The sequence below is a fragment of the Phyllobates terribilis genome, unplaced genomic scaffold (genome assembly GCF_046119375.1).
Source record: "Phyllobates terribilis strain yellow unplaced genomic scaffold, ASM4611937v1 Scaffold_1__5_contigs__length_1240528914, whole genome shotgun sequence".
Classification (NCBI taxonomy): domain Eukaryota; kingdom Metazoa; phylum Chordata; class Amphibia; order Anura; family Dendrobatidae; genus Phyllobates; species Phyllobates terribilis.
In genome coordinates, this window is record NW_027362761.1 from 538,228,544 (window position 1) to 538,253,341 (window position 24,798).

At 43.8% G+C, this 24,798-nt stretch overlaps 1 protein-coding gene across 7 annotated transcripts in view; it reads right to left on the reverse strand.

Annotated features, from left to right (window-relative positions):
• Positions 1-24,798, reverse strand: part of UNC13B (unc-13 homolog B) — a 330,375-nt gene that overhangs the window by 226,187 nt on the left and 79,390 nt on the right. For 4 of the 7 annotated variants that reach the window (XM_073680363.1, XM_073680366.1, XM_073680369.1 and 1 more), the window contains 3 exons: positions 24,620-24,693; positions 18,795-18,852; positions 4,156-4,191 (listed from right to left, as the gene is read on the reverse strand). In XM_073680363.1, coding sequence (XP_073536464.1) covers positions 4,156-4,191; positions 18,795-18,852; positions 24,620-24,693 — 168 coding nt within the window. The remainder of the gene's footprint in view (positions 1-4,155; positions 4,192-18,794; positions 18,853-24,619; positions 24,694-24,798) is intronic. The other 3 variants (XM_073680367.1, XM_073680365.1, XM_073680370.1) reach the window with 1 other exon arrangement.

Genomic DNA, 24,798 nt, shown 5'->3' on the forward strand with positions numbered 1-24,798 from the left:
CCCTGTTAAAAACCATTCTGTTGGTTGCTGCCCACTGCTCCAGTTTATTTAGGTCTTTTTGAATCCTCTCTCTCTCTTCTCTAGTATTAGCTATCCCTCCTAGCTTTGTGTCATCAGCAAATGTAATCAGTTTACCCTCAATTCCTTCATCTAAATCATTGATAAAGATGTTGAATAATACAGGTCCCAGGACGGAGCCCTGTGGTACCCCACTTGAGACATTCATCCAGCTGGATGTGAAGCCATTTACAACCACCCTTTGAGTCCGATCACTAAGCCAGTTATGAATCCACCTAACAGTTGCCTGGTCCATTGCATACTTGGTCATTTTTTCAATAAGGATGGTGTGAGATACTTTGTCAAATGCTTTGCTGAAGTCAAGATATACTATATCTACAGCATTTCCCTGATCCACCCAGTCAGTGATTCTGTCATAGAAGGAAATTAAGTTAGTCTGACATGACTTGTTAGTTACAAACCCATGCTGACTCTGGTTAATCACTTCATTCTTATCCATGTACTTACATACATGTTGTTTAATAATTTGTTCAAAGATCTTTCCTGGTATAGAAGTCAGACTCACCGGCCTATAGTTCCCTGGGTCCACCTTCTTCCCCTTTTTGAAGATAGGAACAACATTTGCTCTTCTCCAGTCTTCTGGGACTTCTCCTGTTCTCCAAGAATTTTCAAAGATTATGGAGAGTGGTTCTAAAATTTCTTCTACGATCTCCTTCAGTACTCTGGGGTGTAATTCATCTGGACCTGGAGACTTGAACTCATTTATGTTAGCTAAATATTCCCTCACAATCTTTCTGTTTACAGATAACTTGGATTCCTCTATTCCTTTAAAAGGACAGTGAAGATCAGTTGATGTTACATTTTCTTTCTGAGAGAAAACAGATGCAAAATAGGAATTAAAAAGTTTGGCCTTCTCAACATCCTCTCTTACCATTTCTCCATTTTCATCCTGTAAAAATCCTATAGCATCTTTGACTTTTCTTATACTTTTGACATACCCCCAAAATCCTTTTTTATTGCTTTTGACATCTCTTGCAAGCCTTAATTCATTGTCAGCTTTAGCTAACCTAATACGTGCCCTGCAGGATCTGCAGACTGCATTATAATCTTCTTTAGATATGCCTCCCTCTTTCCATTTAATAAACATTTCTTTCTTTCTTTTTAGCATGTGTTTAAGTTCTGTGTTCATCCATCCTGGTTTCCTTAAATGCTTCCCATTCTTCCTACTTTTCGGGATTGTTAACGATTGTGCTTTGAGAATCTCATTTTTAAAAATTTCCCATCCTTCCTGGACATTTTTGTCCTTAAGGACATCCAGCCATTGGATCCCTCCTATTCTCTTTCTGAGTCTCTTAAAATCTGCCTTTCTAAAATCTAACCTTGAAGTTTGAGTCTTCACATGTCTTCCTCCTCTAGTTATCCAAAATTCTATCATAGCATGATCGCTGCCTCCTAGGGTCCCAGCCACCTTTACCTCCTCAACCATTTCCTCCCTGTTTATAAGGATTAGATCCAAAGTAGCAGATCCCCTTGTTTTCTCCCCTACCTTTTGGAAGATAAAGTTGTCAGCAAGAGAGGATAAGAATTTGCTTGACCTGTTAGTTTTACTCGAGAGAGATTCCCAACAAATGTCTGGATAGTTGAAATCTCCCATGACCACTACGTCATATTTTTTGGAGAACTTGGTCATTTGATACATAAAGAGTTCATCCATATCTTCAGCTTGCCCAGGTGGCCTGTAGTAAATGCCTATAATGGTGTCCTTTCCGTTGTTCTCTCCTTGTATTCTTACCCAAACAGTTTCCACAGAACTCCCAGTCTCTGAAGCTTCAATCTCTGTGCAGATATACGCTTTTCTAACATACAATGCAACACCTCCTCCTCGTTTATCAAGTCTGTTTCTTGCAAATAAGTTGCATCCTTTTAGCCTTTTATTCCAATCATGTGTATCGTCCCACCAAGTTTCAGTGATTCCAATGACATCATATTCCTTTTCCTGCATTAGTAGTTCCAATTCTCCTTGTTTGTTGCCCATGCTTTGTGCATTTGTATAAAAACATTTTAGTTTGTGATTGGTTTCTCTTCCTCCCATATTTTTATTATTTAAATTGTTTTGTCTTTGTTCTTCTTTTCCGCTTCCAGTAGCAGAGATCTCAATAGTATTTGTCAGCTGTATGGCTTTTTCTGGCCTTTTGCTTCCCTTCCCACATTGTTCTAGTTTAAAGCTCTTCTGATGAGTGTAGCAAGGCGACTTCCAAATACATGTTTTCCAGTCTTCGTAAGGTGCACCCCATCTCTAGCAAGTAGTCCATCGTATAGGTAATTCATTCCGTGATCCAGAAATCCAAATCCTTGTTGACGGCACCATCGACGTAGCCAGTTGTTCACCTGTAGAATCTTATTCCACCTCATTGTTCCATGGCCATCCACTGGGAGGATGGATGAGAAGACCACCTGCGCTCCCAATTCTTTCACTTTCTTGCCTAAGTCTTCAAAGTCACTGCAGATGGTTTCCAGGTCCTTTCTTGCGGTGTCATTTGTCCCCACATGTATTAGCAGGAATGGGTAGTGATCTGTAGGTCTGAAGAATCTTGATATCCTGTCAGACACATCTTTAATTTTTGCTCCTGGAAGACAGCACATTTCTCTTGAGGTTATGTCTGGTCTGCAGATAGCGGCCTCTGTTCCTCTTAACAGGGAATCCCCCATGACCACCACTCTCCGTTTTTTCTTCACAACATTCTTCTTTCTCCATCCAGGAGGATTCTGAGGGCTTACAAGGTTATTCATTGCTGGCAAAGTCTTATTTTGCTGTATTTCTTCATGGTTCTCCTGCGTGAGAGCCTGGTACTGGTTCCTGAGCAGTATGGGTGCTGACTGCCTCTCGATCCTCCTGCTTCTGTGGGTCACATGCTTCCATTCCTCTGTTTCATCAGGTGCAGTTCGAATTTCTTCTCTTTCTGAATCATGAAGAGATAGTTCTGCTCTGTCTAAGAACTCTTCATCTTCCTTAATGATTTTCAAGGTAGTTAACCTCTCTTCTAGATTTCGCAACTTTTCCTCCAACAGGGACACAAGCTTGCATTTCTGGCATGTGAAGTTTGGCTTTTCCACTGGCAAGTCTGAGCTCATGAAGGATCTAAAGGCACCCACAATACTTAGATAAAAGTCATCCAAAAGGTACCGATTTCGGCAGATCACCGAATGTGTATGGGTTCTTGACTCTCCTCCTACGGATGATGTTGGGAGAAGAATCCTTTTGTTTGGCAGCGATATAAGTGGTTGATAGATGATTCTGTCAGAGGCTCTCCGAGAACACAGGAGTGCTCGGTTGTGTACAGAGGTCTTGTATGGGGGAGCTGTGGAGAGCAGCAGGGCCCGTGGAGAGCAGCAGGGCCCGTGGAGAGCAGCAGGGCCCGTGGAGAGCAGCAGGGCCCGTGGAGAGCAGCAGCCATTTCTGCTACATAAGATGGCACTACTATTATAAAGGGCACATCGTAAGTCGGTGGGGGGCTGTTACACATACTGTACTGGTGGCTCAGGAACCTAAAGTTTTGCCATTGACCAGACTCCCTGCTATAGACCGGCTATCTTACCCCTCCATTGAGAAGCCAGTGGTTGCTTCAGTGTCTCTCTAGCAACCAGACTTGAATTTACTAGGACTGTGCCGAATTTCTATAAAGACCTAGTGTAGACTTGGACCTGGTTTAAAAAGATGTGAGGGGTTACATAAATTCTACCCAAAAATAGAGGTTCATGTTCAGTTTTGGGAGATCCCAGGGGGTGGTCCTGAGGGTGTGACTCAGATATACATTCAGCACAGAGGAATGGGGACAGCAGCTCATCAGTGCTCATTAGTATTAACTAGATTTATTCCAAAATGTAAATTTGGTGTAGAAATACCCGAAAACTAAAAAGTGGATTTACACCGTGCAATGATGTTCAGAACTAGAGCGATATTGTGAGTCTATACATACATAGTGTATTATATCATGTGAGTGACACCCTGTAAAGAACAGATGGAGGCTTGGTAAGATTGATGGGGGTGACAAAGGGACCCCGTATGCATGAATATCCACACTGTATATCACGTTATGAAGCATGCCGACACAGGTCCAGCAAGAAAGGGTTACATACTCTGGCTTTCTCCCCATCCGAAATATTTCCAGCTGCCTGGAAGTTGCGGCAAGGAAGGGGAAAAAGAGAATTTCAGCATAATGAGGCAAGAAGAGTATTGTACTGTGATGAACGGTGGGCGATGAGAGGCGGATACACGGATACCTGCTGAGCCATGGGAAGAGGAGAGAGATGTGGCCACAAGCAGAATAGACAGCAATGAGGAATAGAAATACAATGCATCAAGATCAATATACAGACTTAGAGTTACAGGGACATGCTCCGTGTCTAGGAAGTGATGACGCCTCGATGAGCAGGGACCATGGGGTGTATGGAGAAAGCAATTCATGTTTAGTGGCTGCGACATGAACATTTCTGGCAGATTTTCCTTTCAACCCTTAAAAACATTCAGCTATCAGCTAGTCATAAAACGTAATTATTAGCAAATGGACAAAACATCAACATCATACACTGTATACAAGTCACAGCACAAAAAAGGCTGTGCAATGTGATAAATGGTTAATACCCTGACCAAACATGTACAAACCTGAAAGTGCAAAGCCAACAGAGTATTATAGTAGGTATATTCTTGAACATAGGGGGCAGTATTATAGTAGTTATATTCTTGAACATAGGGGGCAGTATTATAGTAGTTATATTCTTGTACATTGGGGGCAGTATTATAGTAGTTATATTCTTGTACATTGGGGGCAGTATTATAGTACTTATATTCTTGTACATAGGGGGCAGTATTATAGTACTTATATTCTTGTACATTGGGGGCAGTATTATAGTACTTATATTCTTGTACATAGGGGGCAGTATTATAGTACTTATATTCTTGTACATAGGGGGCAGTATTATAGTAGTTATATTCTTGTACATAGGGAGCAGTATTATAGTAGTTATATTCTTGTACATAGGAGCAGTATTATAGTAGTTATATTCTTGTACATAGGGAAATTATTATAGTAGTTATATTCTCGTACATAGGGGGCAGTATTATAGTAATATTCTTGTACATAGGGGGTAGTATTATAGTAGTTATATTCTTGTACATAGGGAGCAGTATTATAGTAGTTATATTCCTGTACATAGGGGCAGTATTATAGTAGTTAAAAACATAGATTTGAATTGACTTTTGTCCAGACTTCGAAAACATCCAATTTAAAATTAGCAAATTCATTTTTTCTGTGGATCCTCAATGAGTAGTTACATATAAGCCCCAGTGAATTAGGCTAATCCTTGTTAGCGTCTGATGGCACATCTTACATCCGTGACAGAAATCCAAATGTCAGCCTCAGATTTCTGCTGTAGATCCTCTTGCAAATACACATTGGATTTGTCATATCCAAATCGGAGACTTTTTAACATACCAGTTAGCTGCAAGGTACAGGAGGAGGACGTACATTTCAGATTAAATTGTGGAGATGGGGAGAGCATCCAAGTCTTTAAGGAGGGAAGATTACAATGGCTTTCGGTATAAGGGCGCAGATAGGAGGAAAGCACAAACATGGCATCTTACAGGGATCTAGTGGTAAATCACAGACTGTGTATCTGAACAAAAAGTAATGAACCTACAACAGACTTCATAGGATGATGGAGGGGGAATATCACACAATCCTCAGCATCACAATCAGCACAAGGGAGAAGAGACCTGCATGGTCTGGAGAACTAGGAGCAAAATGCACACTGTACATCAGAGGGGTTAAAAAAAAAACTAACGATTACTCTGTCATAAGTAAAAAAAAAAATATATATATATATATATATATATATATATATATATATATATATATATATATATATATATATATATATATATATATATATATATATATATATATATATATATATATATATATATATATATATTTGTCTTTAAGATTTAAAGTTGTTCTATTTTTCACCATTGGGAATGTTGCAGTAGTATGCACTTGTGTAATTGCAATGAACTGTGTTTGATGGTTTAACAAGACCAATGCTATACAGCACTTCTGCCCCTTTCCCCTACTCCTTCTGGCATCCCATAAACAGTAGGTTACCCAGTAAAGGGATATGCATATTGCCTCATCAGAGAGAAGATGACTTGAACGCTAGTGCCACCTATTGGAAGTAGCAATTCTAAAAGTAAATATCAACCCTTTAACGAGGCTTGTCATACGAGTTATGATAAAAGCCAAACCAGAATCTTAATTTGCAGACACGCGTTTCAGGGCGTTGCTCCTCCTCAGAGCAAAGCATGAGATCTGATTTGGCTGTATAAGAGGCCTCTGATTGGGATGAAGGGGTAACGTTTCTCCTTGTGGAGAGTGACATGCCAGTGCAAGGGGACTTATAGGCTATGAAATGGCATGTCACTCTTCACAAGCAGAAACATTATCCCCTTAGACCACAGTCAGAGGCCTCTCACATAGCCAAATCCAATCTCATGCTTTGCACTAAAGAGTGGCAGCACCCCGAAACACGTGTCTGAAAATTGAGAGTCTAGTTTGGCTTTTATTTTAAGCCATGTAACAAGGCTCCTTAAAAGGGTCGATATTGACTTTTAGGATTGCTACTTCCAATAGGTCGCTCTAGAGTTTGGGTCCTCTTCCTCTCTAAAATGGCAATTTGCTTATTTAAACTTCTCAAAGGATCACTGCATGGCCGATAAGTCTCCTTACACTGGCATGTCACTTGCCACAAAAAGACAGACACCTTAGACAATTGGGACAATAAGGACAAGGATGTGATTGCGATTACTGATCTTTCGAAGGATCACGTCTAGGACTGGAAGTAATAAAACTTCACCCAAATCTTAATATCAAATTAGAAAATAACTATTTGATACGTTTGGAAATAACTTCTTGAATCACCATAGAAACTGGAACACATGGCACCTGTTTAACGAGCGCCAGAGATATTACCGCTTCCCTGGCGGCCATCACCTGCGTAGATTCATTACCTTTATACATTGGTGGAGGGAAATCACTACCGGCAGCTCCGTATCTGACAACACTTCTCTTTTATAGATCTGGACTTGAAAAAGACTTTTCAGCAGAAAATATTTAAAGTAGGGATTCTTACAAAACAAATGTTGAGACAATTAAATCAGTTCCTATAGCAACTAATGGTAGAGCAGTAAATGAGCACACTTTTGAAGGCAAATTTGTGAAGAGACGCTGTGGCGGAACATAAGGGGCTTCTTACGGCCCACCTAATACTTAAAGTGGCCACACAAAATAGACAGGAGCCGGTTAATGTGTGAACACCGATCATTAAGCAGATGAAGCCACACACTTCTAGTCCTGTCTGACCTTCTCTTTTGGTCAGACCGGTCACACTTGTCCGACACACCGGGGGAAGGACCTTTCTGGGAGAATTTTTTGAAGGTAAAATCTCTTGCTCAATATACTGGACTCCAGCGTGACAGCTTTGTGTATCATTACAAGGCAGAACGCTCCGGTCTGGAAACTCGCGACCACAGTCCATACATTGTGGTCCGAGGTCCACAGACGTCCGAATGAGTCCCAATGGTGAAAGTCATTTTCATCTACTTTAGTCTGTGTATGGGCACTTTACCTCTACCCCGTGAGCCCGCAGAGCCGGTAAGGAGCTAGGATGAGGCGGGTTAAGACTGTGATTCTTGTTCGGGAGGACCCAATAATTCTTACATTTTACATCTGGGTTATTGATTACAAAGTGCAGCATCAAAGTCTTCCCTACAAATAAGAAATGGCCAACGTTCTCTCCGACAAGATTCTTTTTCCATCACATCACGAAAAAAAAAAATGTGGTCCAAACCAGACCATTCCTTAAGTTGGATTGTAAAATGGGGCAACTATAGAAGAGGAACACGAAATATAGAATGTATGAGGATAACATAGGAAGGGACATTCATAGGATAATCTGCCCTCAGAGGGCAGATCAAGGTCATCATTAAAGGGGTTGATTGATGAAAACAAGTTATCATCTATCCACAGGATATTGATCGGTGGGGGTTTGACTGCTGGGACCCGCGGAACAGGGAACTTTTAATCCCTGTTAGAATGCAGCGGTAGTGCACATGTTCAACTAATGCTCCATTCATTTCCTATGGGGCTGCTGAGCTGCGCTCATTTTTTTCCCCCAGCAGCGGCAGAGAATGAATGGAGCGACATACAACCTACCATTCCATTTTTGTAACTGGAATAAAAGTTCTCTGTTCTGCCGGTCATAGCAGTCAGACACCCAAGGATCAGTCAGTTATCACTGGACAACCCCTTTAAGGACTCATGCACTTTGCAGTATTTGTATGCCAAAACTAGAATTTAAAGATTGACACCTGTTTTGTGGTCTGGAGACACTCCAGTATTTTGCATCATTTTTCACTGGTCTGGTTTTGGCATACAGAGAAAGTCTAAAAAGTGACATAAGTGGAAAGACATTCAAAACCATGCAAATAGCTTTCAGCCGTATAGATTTGTATGCTCTAATTACTAAAGGCTCCGCTACGAGGGCTGATCGGCCATGAGAACGGGTAAGAGCTCTTGCTCCCAACCATCGGTCTGTGTAAATAGGGCAACAAGTCAGACAACGAATGACCACAACTCTCACTCATCGGTTGACCGAATTGCTCACGAGAACCTAAACTTAACGTGATTGGCGGCAAATCTTGCTGAGTAAAAAGGGAATGTGCTGCCGACAACACACAAACTGCGCAGCGACCAAATGATCATAAGAACAATTCTTCAGTCACCATGCGGTTTGTATCGGACCGCAAAAAAGAGAAGCCGTCAGCAGGATAGCACTATAAAGTAAAGACACGGCCATGAAGGCGCCATTATGCTGATTAAACTGATAGCTTTGGTGAAGGAATCCGATCTTTGGTTCTTGCTTAATCAGCCCCTAAAGTTTTCTTCTAATGACGTCTTCTGTATATCAGGGTGGGAGTGGGGGTAGGGTCTTCTGCTCCTCTGCCCCACCGCATGCCTCCTGGGTTTCTTTTACAGGTCATTGATTATTCTGCCTTTTTGAAATTCCACATCACCACCGCCACTGGAGAGGGCGGCGCATGCGAAGTGCGATTCCACAGATGGTCTTCAGGTCTTCAATAAAATGGCGCCGATAGTGGTGCAAGCGCAGATTGAGATAGCAGCTTAATGGCATCTTCATTAAGCATGCACCATTTTATTATAAGACCTGAAGACCATCTGTGGAATCACAGTCCACACACGCCGCCCACCCCAGTGATGGTGGAGACACGGAATTTCAAAAAAGTAGGCAGGTCACTGAATAATCAGTGACCCGTAAAAGAAACACAGGAGGCAGGCAGTGGGGCGGAGGAGCAGAAGACCCTACCCCCAGGCCCGCCCCAATGCACAGATATATCATTAGAAGAAAACTTTAGAGAATGATTAAAACAAGAACCAGAGATCGGATTCCTTCCCCAAAGCTATCAGTAAATCAGCATAACGGCGTCACTATGGCCATGCCTTCACTTTAAAGTGCTAAATCCTGCGGACAAGTTCTCTTTAAAGGGTCTTAAATGACTGCCAGTTGACTCACTATGGGCACAAATCTGCCCCGGAAAATCTACTTTACAAGAAGTCTATCACGCCAAAAACTGTTTGGCTCCAGATTTTAACCAGAATTGTCAAAGTAATGCCACGTTCAGTATTTGGTCAGTATATCTAAGTCAAAACCAGGAGTGGGCGATAAATACAGAAGTGGTGACGTGTTTCTATTATACTTTTCCTCTGACTGGAAGCCAAAACCAGGAGTAGAACAAATACGGATGTAAAATACTGACCAAATACTGTGCACATGGCCTAAAACTGGACTCAGAAGGGAGGGTGTCAGACTCCACTGGCCCCTATTTTCTTATACATGACCCATGAACTCCCCAGGCAAACCAGTCTTATGGAAGTGAAGGTTTATCTGCGCCAAGTCGTCACAAACCTTTCTGCGCCCATCAGCCATCTATGAGCCGAAACTGTAATTACATTGCCCGTCCACCACCAATAATTATCACTTTTGTGTTTCCTGTATTTTTAATTACAATAGTTCAGCATATTGGATGTGGAGGTCGGAGGATACCGGATTATCAGGATTATATCGTATAATGAAGAGTTCTGCAACTTTCTGATACATTTTGTTTTTCAATCTCGGGGGGAGTGAGTTGATTAGAAAATGGGATTTTAAGCAATAAAATGACAATTTTTTTTTCTTTTAATAAAATGGGATCATCATCAGTACTTCTGCTCCGCTGACTGCCGATTTTTAATTTTGCAGAATTTGGGTAAATTTGCATATTTTCTGAAATATAGCAAACTTCATTTCTGCAGTTTCAGGACATTGCAGATAAGAAGCAAAAGATTATAAAACCACAAGCAACTAAACATATTTAGGATGGGGGGAGTACAAATTTGCTTTTATCCCCAGTGCTTTAAACTGAAGCTCAGCTTGTTTGGCTTGGCTCCTATCTAAGAGCAGCAGAAATTCACAACATGGTAGTTGCAGGGCAAAAAAACAAACAAAAAGCAACTAAAATCACTAATAAAGAAAAATAAAAATAATGGTGGAGGGGGTTGGAAAATCCGCTTAATAAATATTTAATTAAGTGCGGAATATTAAATGAGATTTTTTTAGACCCCTCCTCTATATGGAGACTCCTCCCTTTTGTACAGCAATCACATTTTTGTTTCTTTATTGGTGATTTAGTTGCTGTTGTTACATATGCTTTAATTCTTGCCCTGCAGCGACCATATTCAGAATTTCTGCTGAGCTTCTGTTCTTACCCAAGAGCCAATCTGTCCAAGCAGCAGAGCTGTAGTGTAAAGTATGGTGCAGAGCCTCTGATGAAACATTGTAGTGGCAAGTTTGGGTTAGGTGGCGTTAAATTCTTAAGAAATTAGAGAAGAATATTAAACGCCTACTGACTCAAATCTGCCACCACCTTAATGCTCTGTGCTCCCCTATGCTTTACACTGCAGAACTGATTGTTCAGATTTACTCCAATGTAAGAAGTAGAATTTCAGTAGCAAGTCAGAAAACATTGGCAGTAGACCAAGGACATAAAGAATATAAATCACCTACAGTATGAAAGTAATACAGAAATAAATCATCATCAGGTAGTTAATGGAGGGGCTGTCATAAGGGGAGCCTGCAAATTTGTTTAATTCTGGTTCATGAGCTTGTTAACTCCTACTGACCCAAACCTGCCACCACTTTATGTCTCATCAGAGACCAAGGTTAACACACTCTCCTTCTCTGTGCGTTACACTGCAGCTCAACTTCTTCAGATTGGCTCCTATGTAGAAGGCATAATTTCAGCAGATATTCAGAACATGGTAGCTGCAGTGCAAGAAACAAAGAATATAAAACAAGCAACTAAATGTCCAAGAAATAAAAAATCAGGTGATTGCTGCACTAAAGAGAAAAGTCTCCAGAAGGATGTGTGTGTGTGGGGGTGTGTGTGTGTGTGTGTGGGGGGGGGAGAGTAGAGTCTACAGAAGGGGGTGAGGGGGAGAAGGGGGGAGGAGTCTCCAGAAGGGTATGTGTGTGTGTGTGTGGGGGGGGGGGTCGAGAAGAGTCTCCAGAAGTGTGTGTGTGTGGGGAGGAAAGAAGAGTCTCCAGAAGGGGGTGGGGAGAAAAGAAGAGTCTCCAGAAAGGGGTGAAGGGGAAAGAAGAGTCTCCAGAAGGGGGTGAAGGGAAAAGACGAGTCTCCATAAGGGGGTGGGGGGGCGAGTAGAGTCTACAGAAGAGGGGGTGTGTGTGCGGGGGGTGTAAAAGTCTACAGAAGTGCGTGTGGGGGGGGGGGGGGTAAGAGTTTCCAGAAGAGGGTGGGGGAAAAGAAGAGTCTACAGAAGAGGGGAGGGGGAGGGGGGAGTCTACAGAAGGAGGTGAGGGGAAAGAAGACTCTCTAAAACGGTTGGAAGAGTCTCCAGAAGGGTATGTGGAGGGGGGGGGGGGGAGTCTCCAGAAGGGTGTGTGTATATGCGTAGGGTGTGTGGGGGGAGGAAGTAAGTCTCCAGAAGGGTGTGTGGGGGGAGAAAAGAAGAGTCTCCAGAAGGGTGTGTGGGGGGAGAAAAGAAGAGTCTCCAGAAGGGGGTGGGGGGCGAGTATAGTCTACAGAAGAGGGGAAGGGGAGTGTACAGAAGGGGGTGAGGGGAAGAAAAAAAAAAAAAAAAAAAAGTTTCCAGAAGGAGGGGGGGGGGGGGGGGGGGGAGGGAAATCAAAAGTCTGCTTTAATTATATATTTTTATTTCAGATTCATCCCATCAACCTAACTAGGATAGAGACTGGTGGGGATGGTGGAAGATAATCTGTGTCCGAGTTCAAATGATAGAAGTAGAACCCATCAGAAGACGTCAGGGATCGGACCCCACAATGACTAATGAGCCCATGCTGGTTTATTCTGACACATGACTGAGTCAATGTAGGTCAAGCAGAAAATAAATGGCCCGTATGTAAAACGCTCTGGGATTATGCAAATTCCATTATTAAAGCATATGCAAAAAAATAAATATAAACTCCCCCCCCCCCCCCCCCCTTTTCATTTGCATCTGCTCAGTTGTCATTTCAGAGAGAGGTACAAGAAAAAGAAAAAAAAAAATCTAAGTGTCACCTAATTACATCCCAATTAACCCCTTCCTATCATCCGCTTCCTGGGCTGGATCAGAACGTGTAATAAATAGCCTCGTACTAGTTCATTTTCTCCATGACAACTGGATGCCGGCCCTGGTAATAATATGGTGTTGTCACCCGACGGAGCTGCCATCTGCCTCCTCAATTAGAAGATCTCTCGACTAATTACAAAGTGGCGGAGAAGATTGTTCTCTCGTGTGTGTCACAGAATTCATCGGCCTTTCTTCCCTTCTGAGCAGAGAGCGGCCGAACCCTGGGGTTCAACAGATTTTTAATTATTCTTTTTTTCTTGCTTTAATCAGCCGTTTAACCAGCCCAAGTCACTGTCGTGTCGTGGAAATCAAAGACGTCTTACAAATGTGTCACACGAATAATTAGTGGAGTCAGCAAAGTCTTTACTTCTCGGAAAGTTGCATGAAATGATGGAAAAAAAAAATTGAGCTTCTACCGTGTTATTCACCTCGAGACGTGGGAGTATGGAGACGTGAGCACCTTACACCCCCTCAAGCTTTATATATAGAATCAGAGATGGTTCCGATAATTTGCGGTCAAGGTAATGAAAGAAATGTAATCTACACCAATATACATGGCCGACCCCCTCTACCACAGTGAGTCTATCCCAAACCAATTATCTGAAGGAGCAACTACTGTCGCTATTGGACTTGGCTATTGCTCCAGCCCACAAGAACAAGCGTGGATGTCGACGGCCATCAAAATTTGCAAGATTGTGGCCAGGAGGAGATAGAGGAGGCAGGTCATAAATCCGCTCAGTTACTGAAATGTCTATGCAAATTGTCTCTTCAGAGAGTAAGAGGACTAGAACTCTAGTGCCACCTATAGGAAGTAGAAATCCTAAAAGTCAATATCGACTCTCTAAAGAGCCTTATCACATGACTTAGGATAAAAGCCAGATTCAGAATCTCAATTTGCAGACACTGTGTTTCGGGGTACTGCCCCTCGTCAGTGCAAAGTGTGAGAGGCGTCTGACCGGGATCCAAAGGGTAACGTTTCTCCTGGCTGAAAGTGACATGTTAGGCATGTCAAGGTGAGGAGACTTAAGCCGCAAAGCTCCTTTGGGAAATATGCAAATTGTCTCTTCAGAGAGGAAGAGGACTAGAACTCTAGTGCCACCTATAGGAAGACGCAGGAGGCGAAGGCGGGCAGGAGACGCAGGAGGCGAAGGCGGGCAGGAGACGCAGGAGGCGAAGGCGGGCAGGAGACGCAGGAGGCGAAGGCGGGCAGGAGACGCAGGAGGCGAAGGCGGGCAGGAGACGCAGGAGGGCAGGAGGCGAAGGCGGGCAGGAGGCGGGCAGGAGGCGAAGGCGGGCAGGAGACGCAGGAGGCGAAGGCGGGCAGGAGACGCAGGAGGCGAAGGCGGGCAGGAGACGCAGGAGGCGAAGGCGGGCAGGAGACGCAGGAGGCGAAGGCGGGCAGGAGACGCAGGAGGCGAAGGCGGGCAGGAGACGCAGGAGGCGAAGGCGGGCAGGAGACGCAGGAGGCGAAGGCGGGCAGGAGGCGCAGGAGGCGAAGGCGGGCAGGAGGCGCAGGAGGCGAAGGCGGGCAGGAGGCGCAGGCGGGCAGGAGGCACAGGCGGGCAGGAGGATTGGGGAGGATCCCAGAGTCACACCTGGAGCGGTCATTTTAGTCTAATGAAATGCTTTCACTTTCTATAATGAGAATGGAAATCATTGTAAGTAATGTGTATCTGCCTGTGTGAACACAATTGTTAGCCTAGACAAGATACATTGTAACAAATCCACAGCTGTGACAATGATTAGCTGTTCATGTATTCTCAGGCTGTCCAATTAAATGGTTAACACCGTTTTTTCTGCCTATTCTTTCCGCAGCCCAGTCCCATCGTCAGGCTTCTTTCATGCTACAGAAGTGATTTCTGCTCCTTTTTAAGGGCTTATTAAATTATGCAGAATAAAAGGGAGAAAATCGAGCGGGACGCAGAGACGTTCCCCGGAGCCGGCTGCTTATTAATTGTTAAAATAAATAGAATTGAAAAAATGTATTCAGAACTGAACCTACATTATGGCATACAGCGTGTAATGTGACCGCCGTCGCCTCTGTGCCGCTTGTTTATTACCGCAGCCGCCGATGTCCACAGGGATGGGAGAGACCATTTATTTCATTTTCTATCTTGCATTAGGAAAGTTTACACTTTATCTGGATTTGTGCCGAGCGACTGAAGAAAAGCTTAGAATTCAGCGCAAAAAATGTCATAATGGTATTTAACTGTGCTGGACAACAGTAAGAAAACAACATTGGTGCTGCCTCGGCCGGACAACCTGTCTGATAATTCAGGACGATCTGGCTGGTGTATTGTGCACTGATCCTGCCAATGAGCCGTACACAGCACGGAGGTGTACAACCAAAACTGCAGAAAATCAAGTACAATTTGACGATTTGGCAGTTTTAGTTGCATATGATTTCAACAGCGCCGCACCCAGATTGGCTTCTCCCCGCGATGCTCCAGGTGATTGACAGGTCTCTTCCATAGCAGGTGATCTGTCAATCACCTGCAGCAGAGGCAATCTGCAGGCTCTGATTCTCGCTACCATGAATCAACAACAGGTTCCCTTTAAAAGGAGTCTATCACCCCCAAAACCCTAACTAAACCACTAATTCAGGTATGTAGGGGGCTTAGCCTCTATATAAATCATATGTGTAGTAAAACTTTTAGTGGTTTAGTTGATTTAAAAAATATATATTTATGCAAGTGAGGGGGCTCCAGTGCACCATCATGCCCCCTTGATTTGCATATTGCAGCCGCACTCACACAGTGTCATTGCCGGCTCTCATCAATGGCTCCTGTCTGCAGATGCCACCGAGTCCCGTACTGCAGAGAGGAGCCAGAGATAATAACCAGCAATGACACTGTGTGAGTGCGGCTGCAGAGTGCAGGCAGCGATTGCTTAAAGGGGTATTCCCATCTCCAAGATCCTATCACAATATGTAGGAGGTGTAATAATAATAATAATAATAATAATATTAGCAAATACCTCCAATTAGAAATGTAGCATAGTTTTTTTGATTCGCTATCTCTCTTTCCTCATGTACAGGCATCGCAGGACCTTAGGTATCCACGGTTACGTCCACTGATAAAGTCACAGTTAGCTAGTTGCTTGTGGTCGTAACCGTGGATACCTAAGGTCCTGCGATGCCTGTACATGAGGAAAGAGACATAACGCATCAAAAATACTATACTACATTTCTAATTGGAGGTATTTGCAAATATTATTATTATTACTACACCTACTACATATTGGGATAGGATCTTGGAGATGGGAATACCCCTTTAAGTGCTGCCAATCAAGATATGACAGTGCTCAATATGCAAAGTGAGGAGGCGTAAGGGTGCACTGAGTCCTTTGACCATGCCAAGGGTGTACCGAAGACCCTTAATTTGCATATGAAATAAATACACTTCAAAAGCTATACTACACGTATGATATTTATAGGGGCCAAGTCTCCTACATACCTAAATACGTGGTTCAGTGATTTGGGATGGTCACACTTCTTTTAAGTGCATCTGTCATTCCACATAAAAACTGAAGAAAAGTATAGTCTTATTACTTCTTCCCCCCACAAAGTCAAAATTGCTTGCCTGTCAAAAAAAGACTTGCCCGTTCTAAACGGAAAACCACTTCTTTGTTCTTTCTCTCCTGTCAGAAAGCATACATACATAACAGAGTCAAAGCTGTGCGGCCCCTCACTTGCCATAAAGCTACAAAGCCCCGCTCCACTTCCCATAACGAGACAAAGCACCGCCTTCACTTCCCCTCCCCACATCATGTAATGAGAAAACGCCCCGCCCCCACCTCCTGTAATGAGACAAAGCCCCGCCCACGACATGTAAAGAGACAACGCCCCGTTTCCAATTCCTGTAATCCATGTAGAAGCCTCTACTGCTAGAGATTGATTACACTTGACAACAGGCAGCGAGTGGAAGAGATACCCAAATGGTGGTATTTTTCCAGAGATTTTTTTTTTATTTTTTTTTTTTGCCCATTCATCACAAACTAGATCAAGTTGTCTGAAAGAGCATTTTCTATCTGGAATTTCCAGAAGGAAAATCTTCAGCTTATTACACCAGTGGAGAAGTGGATGGTCTTTGCCAATAATTTATTGCAGACACTGATATCCGGTGCAGATTTTAGCAGGTCAGTTTGTGATGTAGATTTTCACAGCGGATTTACATCTTTATAATGCACAGGGATGAAATGACAGAAAAAAAACTGCAACAAGTCCGCACATATGTGGATTTTGCTGTGGATTTGTTGCAGACTTTGCCCTCTCACAGATCACAAACTTTATGTACATATGAGATAAATCACAACAGACTTTCAAAACTGAGAAGAGGATGCAAAAAATGACAAGACTGAAAACACCTTTAAGAAAGCCGTATTCACACCATTTAACGACCACTTATCAGCTCTCCACACATGCCTCATATAGCAAACATTTTACATAACGGTGAATCACTCCTCTTATATCCCTGTGTTACCTTGTTCCTCTGTTATTCCTACTAGAAATTTATGAAGCAATTATACAACTGGGTGTTACCAGTTAGAGGCGTGTCACCACAGACACTGGCACAAGCCAATCAGAGCCAGATTACAATAGGAACACCCTCTTTTATTTAAAAAAAAAATGGTAACACCCAGATGTCCATTTATTTCTAAATTTCTTGGACGTGTAATCGAGAAAGTAGCACAAGGTAGAATTGTTCTGAAGAGAAGAGGCTTCAGAGCTGTTATGTCATAAGTAAATGTGAATAATTACTAAAACTGGTGGTAAGTCTCTTTAAGGGTCCATATTACTCGGAGATCGTACTGTAATGCTTAGACTGGCCACTGATCTCCCAACCTGAGCGCGACAGCTACATAGAAATATATGAAGCAGTCACACTTTGGTTGGCCAGTCAGGGCACCATTGCTGTCCAATCTCAGACCGATCAATGTGTGTCAAGGCATTGTTGCAGGTTATCTCTGTTTCTCAAGCTAGAGGTGCCCTAGCTATTCCTGCTCCCAGGATTACTTCTGATTCTGAAGACGCCGGGGCCACATGCCTGGTTGAGCTCCTAAATCAGCCCTTATCAGTCCCTTCCCCACCCAGGGAAGTGGGGAGTTACAAGAAAAGACGTACAGGGATACATTAAAATACCAATCATACAAATATGTACTCACAAACAACAGAGTGGAACACAGGAAGGAAAAACAAAATAGGAAAGGATGAGGATATGCACACAGAAAAAACACCAATCAACAGTCTTCTGAACACTCCAAACGCCTCCTCAAAAAAAACAAACATCTCCAACTCCAGAACCAGGCAGTATGAACTAATCTCTAAGTGCCAGAGGAAATTATATATAGCAGAGGGGAGTGGCCAACACTGAACAGCTGAGAGCATCAAAGCAGGAAAGCTCCAGGAGCTCTCAACTGAATAGGTTAACCCCTGCACTACCAGCAAGGAGAAAAACTGCACTGTTTAATATGATGGAGAAGTGTTTCTAACCAGTGCAGGAGTACATGCAACCAGACACCGCGGTCTTCTAGCCCCTCTCTGTTGTGGAATACCCATAACAATATGGTTGTCAGAATGCGCCCTTAAAAGGGATTCCTTTACCACTAACAACTCCTTTAATCTGGGGGGCTGCTATCAGTCGAGATCCCCAGCAAACAGGATTTTGAAGCAGCGTGCTTCTCATGGTAGAATGAAGTATTACAGACATACAGAAGTATGTCTATCCTTTTTTTATTCCACTTTATGAAACTTGGCAATTTATTATACTTCTATTATAAGAAAATACATCAAAGTCGATAAACGAATAATGTTCCCTCTGTTGAGGCCCCCCTCCTACCCCGAGGATCGTTCACATATAAAATGTATGACCCCGGAGCAGCTGAACACAATAGTCCCCGTAATAATCTAACATTGGTTGGCGAGTGGTGATCAATCAGATTGACATGCAACACTGCAAAAGAAATCAGTGAACATGTAAAAAAAATAAATATAAGTTTAGACTTCGAGTAAGAACTTACAGCACTGGGAGACGGCCATCGGCAGTGGTTTATTCTGCACATCCTCAGTGTAAGAATACTGGAAAAAAACACAGAAGTAGTCACATAACATCTGTGATATTAAAATGTGTGAAATATTGTAGCTTTATACCTTCATGTATAGACATGTGCTGTACACAGATTACATCTTCACCTGTTAACAGCTGGTCGGGTGTTAGGTACAAGACTGTTGGATTCTAAGGATTGGCCATCAAAGTCCTAAATAAACCCCTTTAAAGGGGGATCTTACAAGTGTATAAAGATAAGGTGCCAGCGCCTGGCCAATCCGGGCAAGTGCCAAGGCACACTCCATGTATGGAGGGAGCTCACGATTTGAGCCTGCCCCATACAGCGAGGGTGCTGGCTGTGTTAACAGCCAACACCTGAGTAACAACTGGAATTAACAATGATCGCAGCAGTATAACCCCTTAGATACCGCGGTCAATAGTCACAGTGGCATTAGAGAGGTTGAAAGTGGAGTGCTGATGGCACTGTCCTGGCAGCCAGGAGCTTACTGAACGATAATTTTACAGTGCATTGTACGATCACAATATTATACAATTTATCAAAAGTTTCAAATCCCATTGATGGGATAATAGAAAGTAGAAATTAAAAAAATAAGTAAATAAATTTAAAAAAAATTCTAAAAGTTCAAATACCCCACTTCTCCTAGAACATTATTAAAATGTAAATAAAAAAAATAAAAAGTGACATTTGTTATCGTTGTGTGTATAACCGTATGCATTAAATATTATAGGAGGTAACAATGTTATCCCTTTATTAGTCACTTAATCTTCTTCCCACTTCTACGAATGTTATAATCCTTTATGCTAGAACTGCTCTGAAAATGGTTCTCTCTACAATTTTGGGATTTGGGTTTAGGGTGGGTTAGGGAATTGAAGTTCAGATACTTTGTTCATGTTTTATACTATGGAATTACTAGGTCATTTATGTTATTTGAAAGATGGAAAATTGTAATTTCTAGTTTTTCAATAAAAATTATTTGCTGAAAAAAAAATTATTATAGGGGGAGTAAAACTAGGAGAGTCACTTGTGGAGAAGGATCTGGGTGTACTTGTAGATCATGGACAAAATAAAAATATCCAATGTCAATCAGCAGAATAAAAAAAAAAAAAAAAAAAAAAAAAGGGAGGGGGGCCCCATGAACTCGCAGAACATGGAGGGAATATAACTTCATCCCATTGACGTGGTTACTCAGTATTCAGTTCAGTTCTGGGCATCGGTTTGTAGAAAGGATGTCCTGGAGGTGAAATAGGTACAAGTACAAAGAAGAGCTGCAAGACTAATAAGGTGTCATGCTAGGTATGAGAAGAACCCAGCGAACGATGATAGGAAAGCCCAGCAAGTAGGAAAGAGGGGAGTGGGGACTCCTAAGCAGATCTAACACCACCCTGACTCCCCTATCGTCCTTAAATAGGTTCCAAAACCATTGCTGAGCAGCATACCTTAGCCCTGGCTGACCATAAGGATCGTTCAGAATTAGAAATAAAGTTCTATATATTTTAGAAACACTGTCACGTGTGCGTCAGTTGTGACAGACAGTCGTTCTGGATCTAACAGTAGGTCATTACGCTTGGCTCTGCAGGCATCTTCTTGATCTTCTCTGTAGTGTAGTGATATCCTTCTCCCTCTAGGACCTAGCAGTGACCTCCACCTTCTGCTGCTAATTGACACACCCTTGCTGGATGTTTAAATACCTTCAGTCTCTCCAGAGAGTCGCCGATGATAGCTCTATTTTCCTCTGTCCTGTTCTAAAGTAAAAGTAGTCGACTAGTGTCTTCTTGGATTTCCCTTGGACGACCTATTTAGGGACGTTAGGGGAGTCCGGGCGATTGTCAGATCTGCCTAGGGGTCTCCACTCCCCCTCTTCCTGTCTTTGTGCACTTATTCTTTCCTTCACACTGCCACTCTTGTCCACAGGTTGTATCCAGTATTGCAGCTCTCTTGTATAGAACTGATGTGCAATACCAGACACAGCCTATGGGCAAGAGTGCTGAAGTTTCTAAACTAAAAAGATTACTTTTTTTCTCATCCCATACATCCCCTTTAAATGCAGGAACTAAATATTAGTAAATATTGATATTCCTGCCCATGTCGTCAATTTCCAGCAAATTAAACCGACGAGTTGATAAATCCATGAATCCTACCCCACTATTATGTGATGTGGGTAGTGGAGAGGCGCACATGTTTGCTGTGACGTGACATTTAATTTTTGCCATACACAGGAGGCATCCAACATGTGCGGTGTCACACAGGCGCCTAGCGAGCGGCCGCTGCACAGCGAGGGGCGAGGTACTATTATTTGCTGTGTGTGATGAGATCCGCTGCGAGCTGTGGGAGGATAATTGCCGGGTAGGAGGAAAGACGAATTCTGCTTTACTTGGAAGATTTTAAGTTTTCATCTTGCACAAGTCAAAACAAAAAATAGGAAACCTGTCAGCATGACCCACGGAAATCTGGAAAGTAATGTGAGCAGTGGTAAGCGGCGATCCAATCACTCCCTTCATATGAAGTCGTGTGCAAGATGGTGGAGAGGTAGAGGGACCTCAGTGACAGAAGGGATAAATTAACACAAATTTTGATCTATAAGCTGAAACCATAATGGTTTCTTTTCCTTAAAATCTAGTCCTGCTCACACAGCTGCCGGGCTCTGCACACAGCATCAGAGCTCACTTTCTGTAGGGAGTCATGTACTTCTGCCGGCGGGAAGGGTGTTCAGCTTCTGAATGTAAGCAAGAAGGTTTCTGGTCACTGACAGCATGTAGAGGTTTTGAAAACAGAAGGGTAGTTGCCCCATTTCAGATGCTGATATTTTTGGTGGTAGCACTAGAAAAGTAACTGAAGTGTTACTGACATCACTGAGGTGTCAAGTTACGGTCTGCTTTATAAGGAAGAGCTGCAATCATAATTCTGCTGGCTGGTATTGGAAACAGAGACCAACCCTGAATAGCTTAGCTGAGCTTCTTTAATGCAGTGGCACTGTTAAAAGGGGTTGTATCACCGTCATCAATCCACCATCAATCCCCACCATCTAAAACTACAAAGTGTTGTAAAAATAGTCAACTGTTAAAAATGCTCTGTTCTCATAATCTGAGAGATTTTTAATTTCATTGTTTACTGCTGAATGCCTAGGTTACCGGCCACCTCTGCAGCCTAATCAGCAGTGGACGATCTCCTAGGAGCACAGGGCATACAAGATGTTTGCTATAGAGCTTGTAAGTGCGGCTCCGAAGCGGACCGGATCACTGGTTCTGTTACGCTCGCGCCCGGACTGACTGGCATGAGCATGATTAGTGATCTCACTGTACCATGAACCGAGGAGTGCCTGGAGGGGCGTAACTAAGTATTAACTCGGTCTGACCAAGGTCACACGGCGGCTCAGTCGACTCCGTGAACCAGGGAGGAACTGAGCAGAGGGACCAGGTGCTACTCCAGGTCAGACCCCGGTCACAGCTGTTGACCCACACCGGGGAATGCAGGAACAGGCAGGTTAGGCTGGTATACAGACAGGTGGGTACTGGCTGGCACGGCTAGTATGCAGACAGGAGGGGTCTGACAGGCTCGGCTGGCAAGCAGACAGGTGGGTACTGGCTGGCACGGCTAGTATGCAGACAGGAGGGGTCTGACAGGCTCGGCTGGCAAGCAGACAGGTGGGCACTGGCAGGCACGGCAGGTATGCAGACAGGCGGGTACTGGCAGGCAGGAATGCAGGTAGGATAGGGACCAGTACAGACTGGGACACAGGAATGGAGCTGCAGGTGCGGTGGAAAGCAGAGCAAAGCGAAACCGCAGATGCGGTGAACAAGCACAGCGGAGCAAAACAGCAGGTGCAGTGAGCAAGCAGAGCGTAGCAAAACCGCAGCTGCGGAGAACAAGCAGAGCGGAGCAAAACCGCAGGTGCGGAGAACAAGCAGAGCAGCACAAAACCGAAGGTGCGGAGAACAAGCAGAGCAGCGCAAAACCACAGGTGCGGTGAACAAGCAGAGCAGCGCAAAACCGCAGGTGAGGTGAACAAGCAGAGCGGAGCAAAATCGCAGGTGAGGTGAACAAGCAGAGCGGAGCAAAACCGCAGGTGAGGTGAACAAGCAGAGCGGAGCAAAACGGCAGGTGCGGTAAACAAGCAGAGCAGAACAGAGCAGAAGGTGCAGGCAGACAGGACAGGGCTCTGTTCACATGGAACAGACTGGAAAATACAGGAAGATGGTTAGAACACAGGAGGTAGATACGGAGGAAGGGAAAGGGGACAAGCAGAACCAGGTACACACAAGGTACTTACAATGAAGTAGCGAGTGGACACAAAACTCACAAACGGAAGTACAGAGACAACGAGTTGGAGTTAGGTGCAGGTTCAGACACTGCAGGAAAGGGGAAGGTTCGGACATAGAGACAAACAGGTAACTGGCTAGGACACTGTTCAGACAGGAACTGAACCGGGAACAAGATATAGGAACGAGCCTGGGAACTCAGCCCCCAGGGTGGCGGAAACAGACTAGAAGTCACAGGTACAGGTAGCGGCCCTGGGTACTCAGCCCCCAGGGTGGCGGACAGACTAGAGTCAAGACAGGACCTGGCAGCTCACAGTTGCACAGAACAGACTGTAAGAAAGTGTTGCTCAGGCCCCTCCCACTGGGTGGAGGGGGTTTAAGTATCCAGTGACTCACAGCAATAGGCTGGGGACGCATTAGGACTGCGCACACTGTAGCTTTAAGAATCAGAAAGCAACAGCGCCGACGCCCTAAGCCAGCAGACAAGAGACATACAAATAGCAGGTACTGGAGCAAAAGTGTGCAGCCTGGCCTGAAAGGTAAGATTGCGGTCTTGCATGGTGGGAGATGGTAAGCCATGCAAGCACGCCGCCAGGGATGTTACAGGTTCCTACGATCCTATAATGCTGCAGAGGAAAAACTTGCAGCATCAGTGAGCACACTGCTGGTCCGAACTGTGAATCATTTAGGACTGAACCACCCCCTTGCAAGCAGAAAGTCAGGAGACATGGGAGCAGTGCTCTCCTGGAGACAGCCCCTTTAAATTTTTCATACATTACATGACCTAATAGTGGTAGAAAAATAGACTACACATCACTGAATGCCAAACACTAGAGACGGCTCTGTGCAGACACAGAATAAGCAGACTTGTGAGTTCAGCTCTGGAGTAAAATAGACTAATTTAGGATCAGCAAAAACAGAAGTAACATTTTTGTAAATAGGAATATGGGGGAGGAAAAAAAAAATATTTTATGGAATGTACAAATACAGAGTCTCTCCTTTGTACATCCATTTCATCAGGGGGCTGCAACATGCCCCATAGCTACATAGACAAAAACGTCGAAACTTTATTGTTCAAGCAATATCTTAAGGCCAAGAATGAAGGAGCCCTATTAAATTTGGATTACTATCCCATTGGCATGCGACATCCAAGACTGAGTGGTGCAAGACGACCAGAAACAGCATCACTCTTGTCCTCAGGTTGTGTCTGGTATTGCAGCTCAGCTCTATTGAACTGAATGGGGGTTGGGCTGCAATACCAGACACAACCTGCGGACAGGTGTGGCGCCTTTTTAGAAGAAACATTTTTGATGCAATCTTTGCTTGGCCCACAATAACCAGACATTGTAAGGTGCAGAAGGGCTGCAGTGTATTGTGATATTGATAATGGCAATGTCCTGCGGTTCTGAGAGCGGATTCCATGGGTCCAGAGACGCAGATGAGCGGCAGCCGCAGCACACTCCTCTTCTGACCTCGGCGTGTGCTGCTCTTACTAGAAGAAGGAACTATAAATACACGCACCTCTCCGGCCTCTCCCAGGGTGTTAATCTGCTCCAGCTTCTTAGTCCAATATTTCGCCTCTTCTTCGGGGATATCTGGAGAAGGACAAAGAAATCAGTCATGGGGCTATCCTGAGAAAACTAGAGCAAGGGCGAATCCTCCTCAATCATTAGCGATGCTGACGGGAAGGAAAAAAGTAG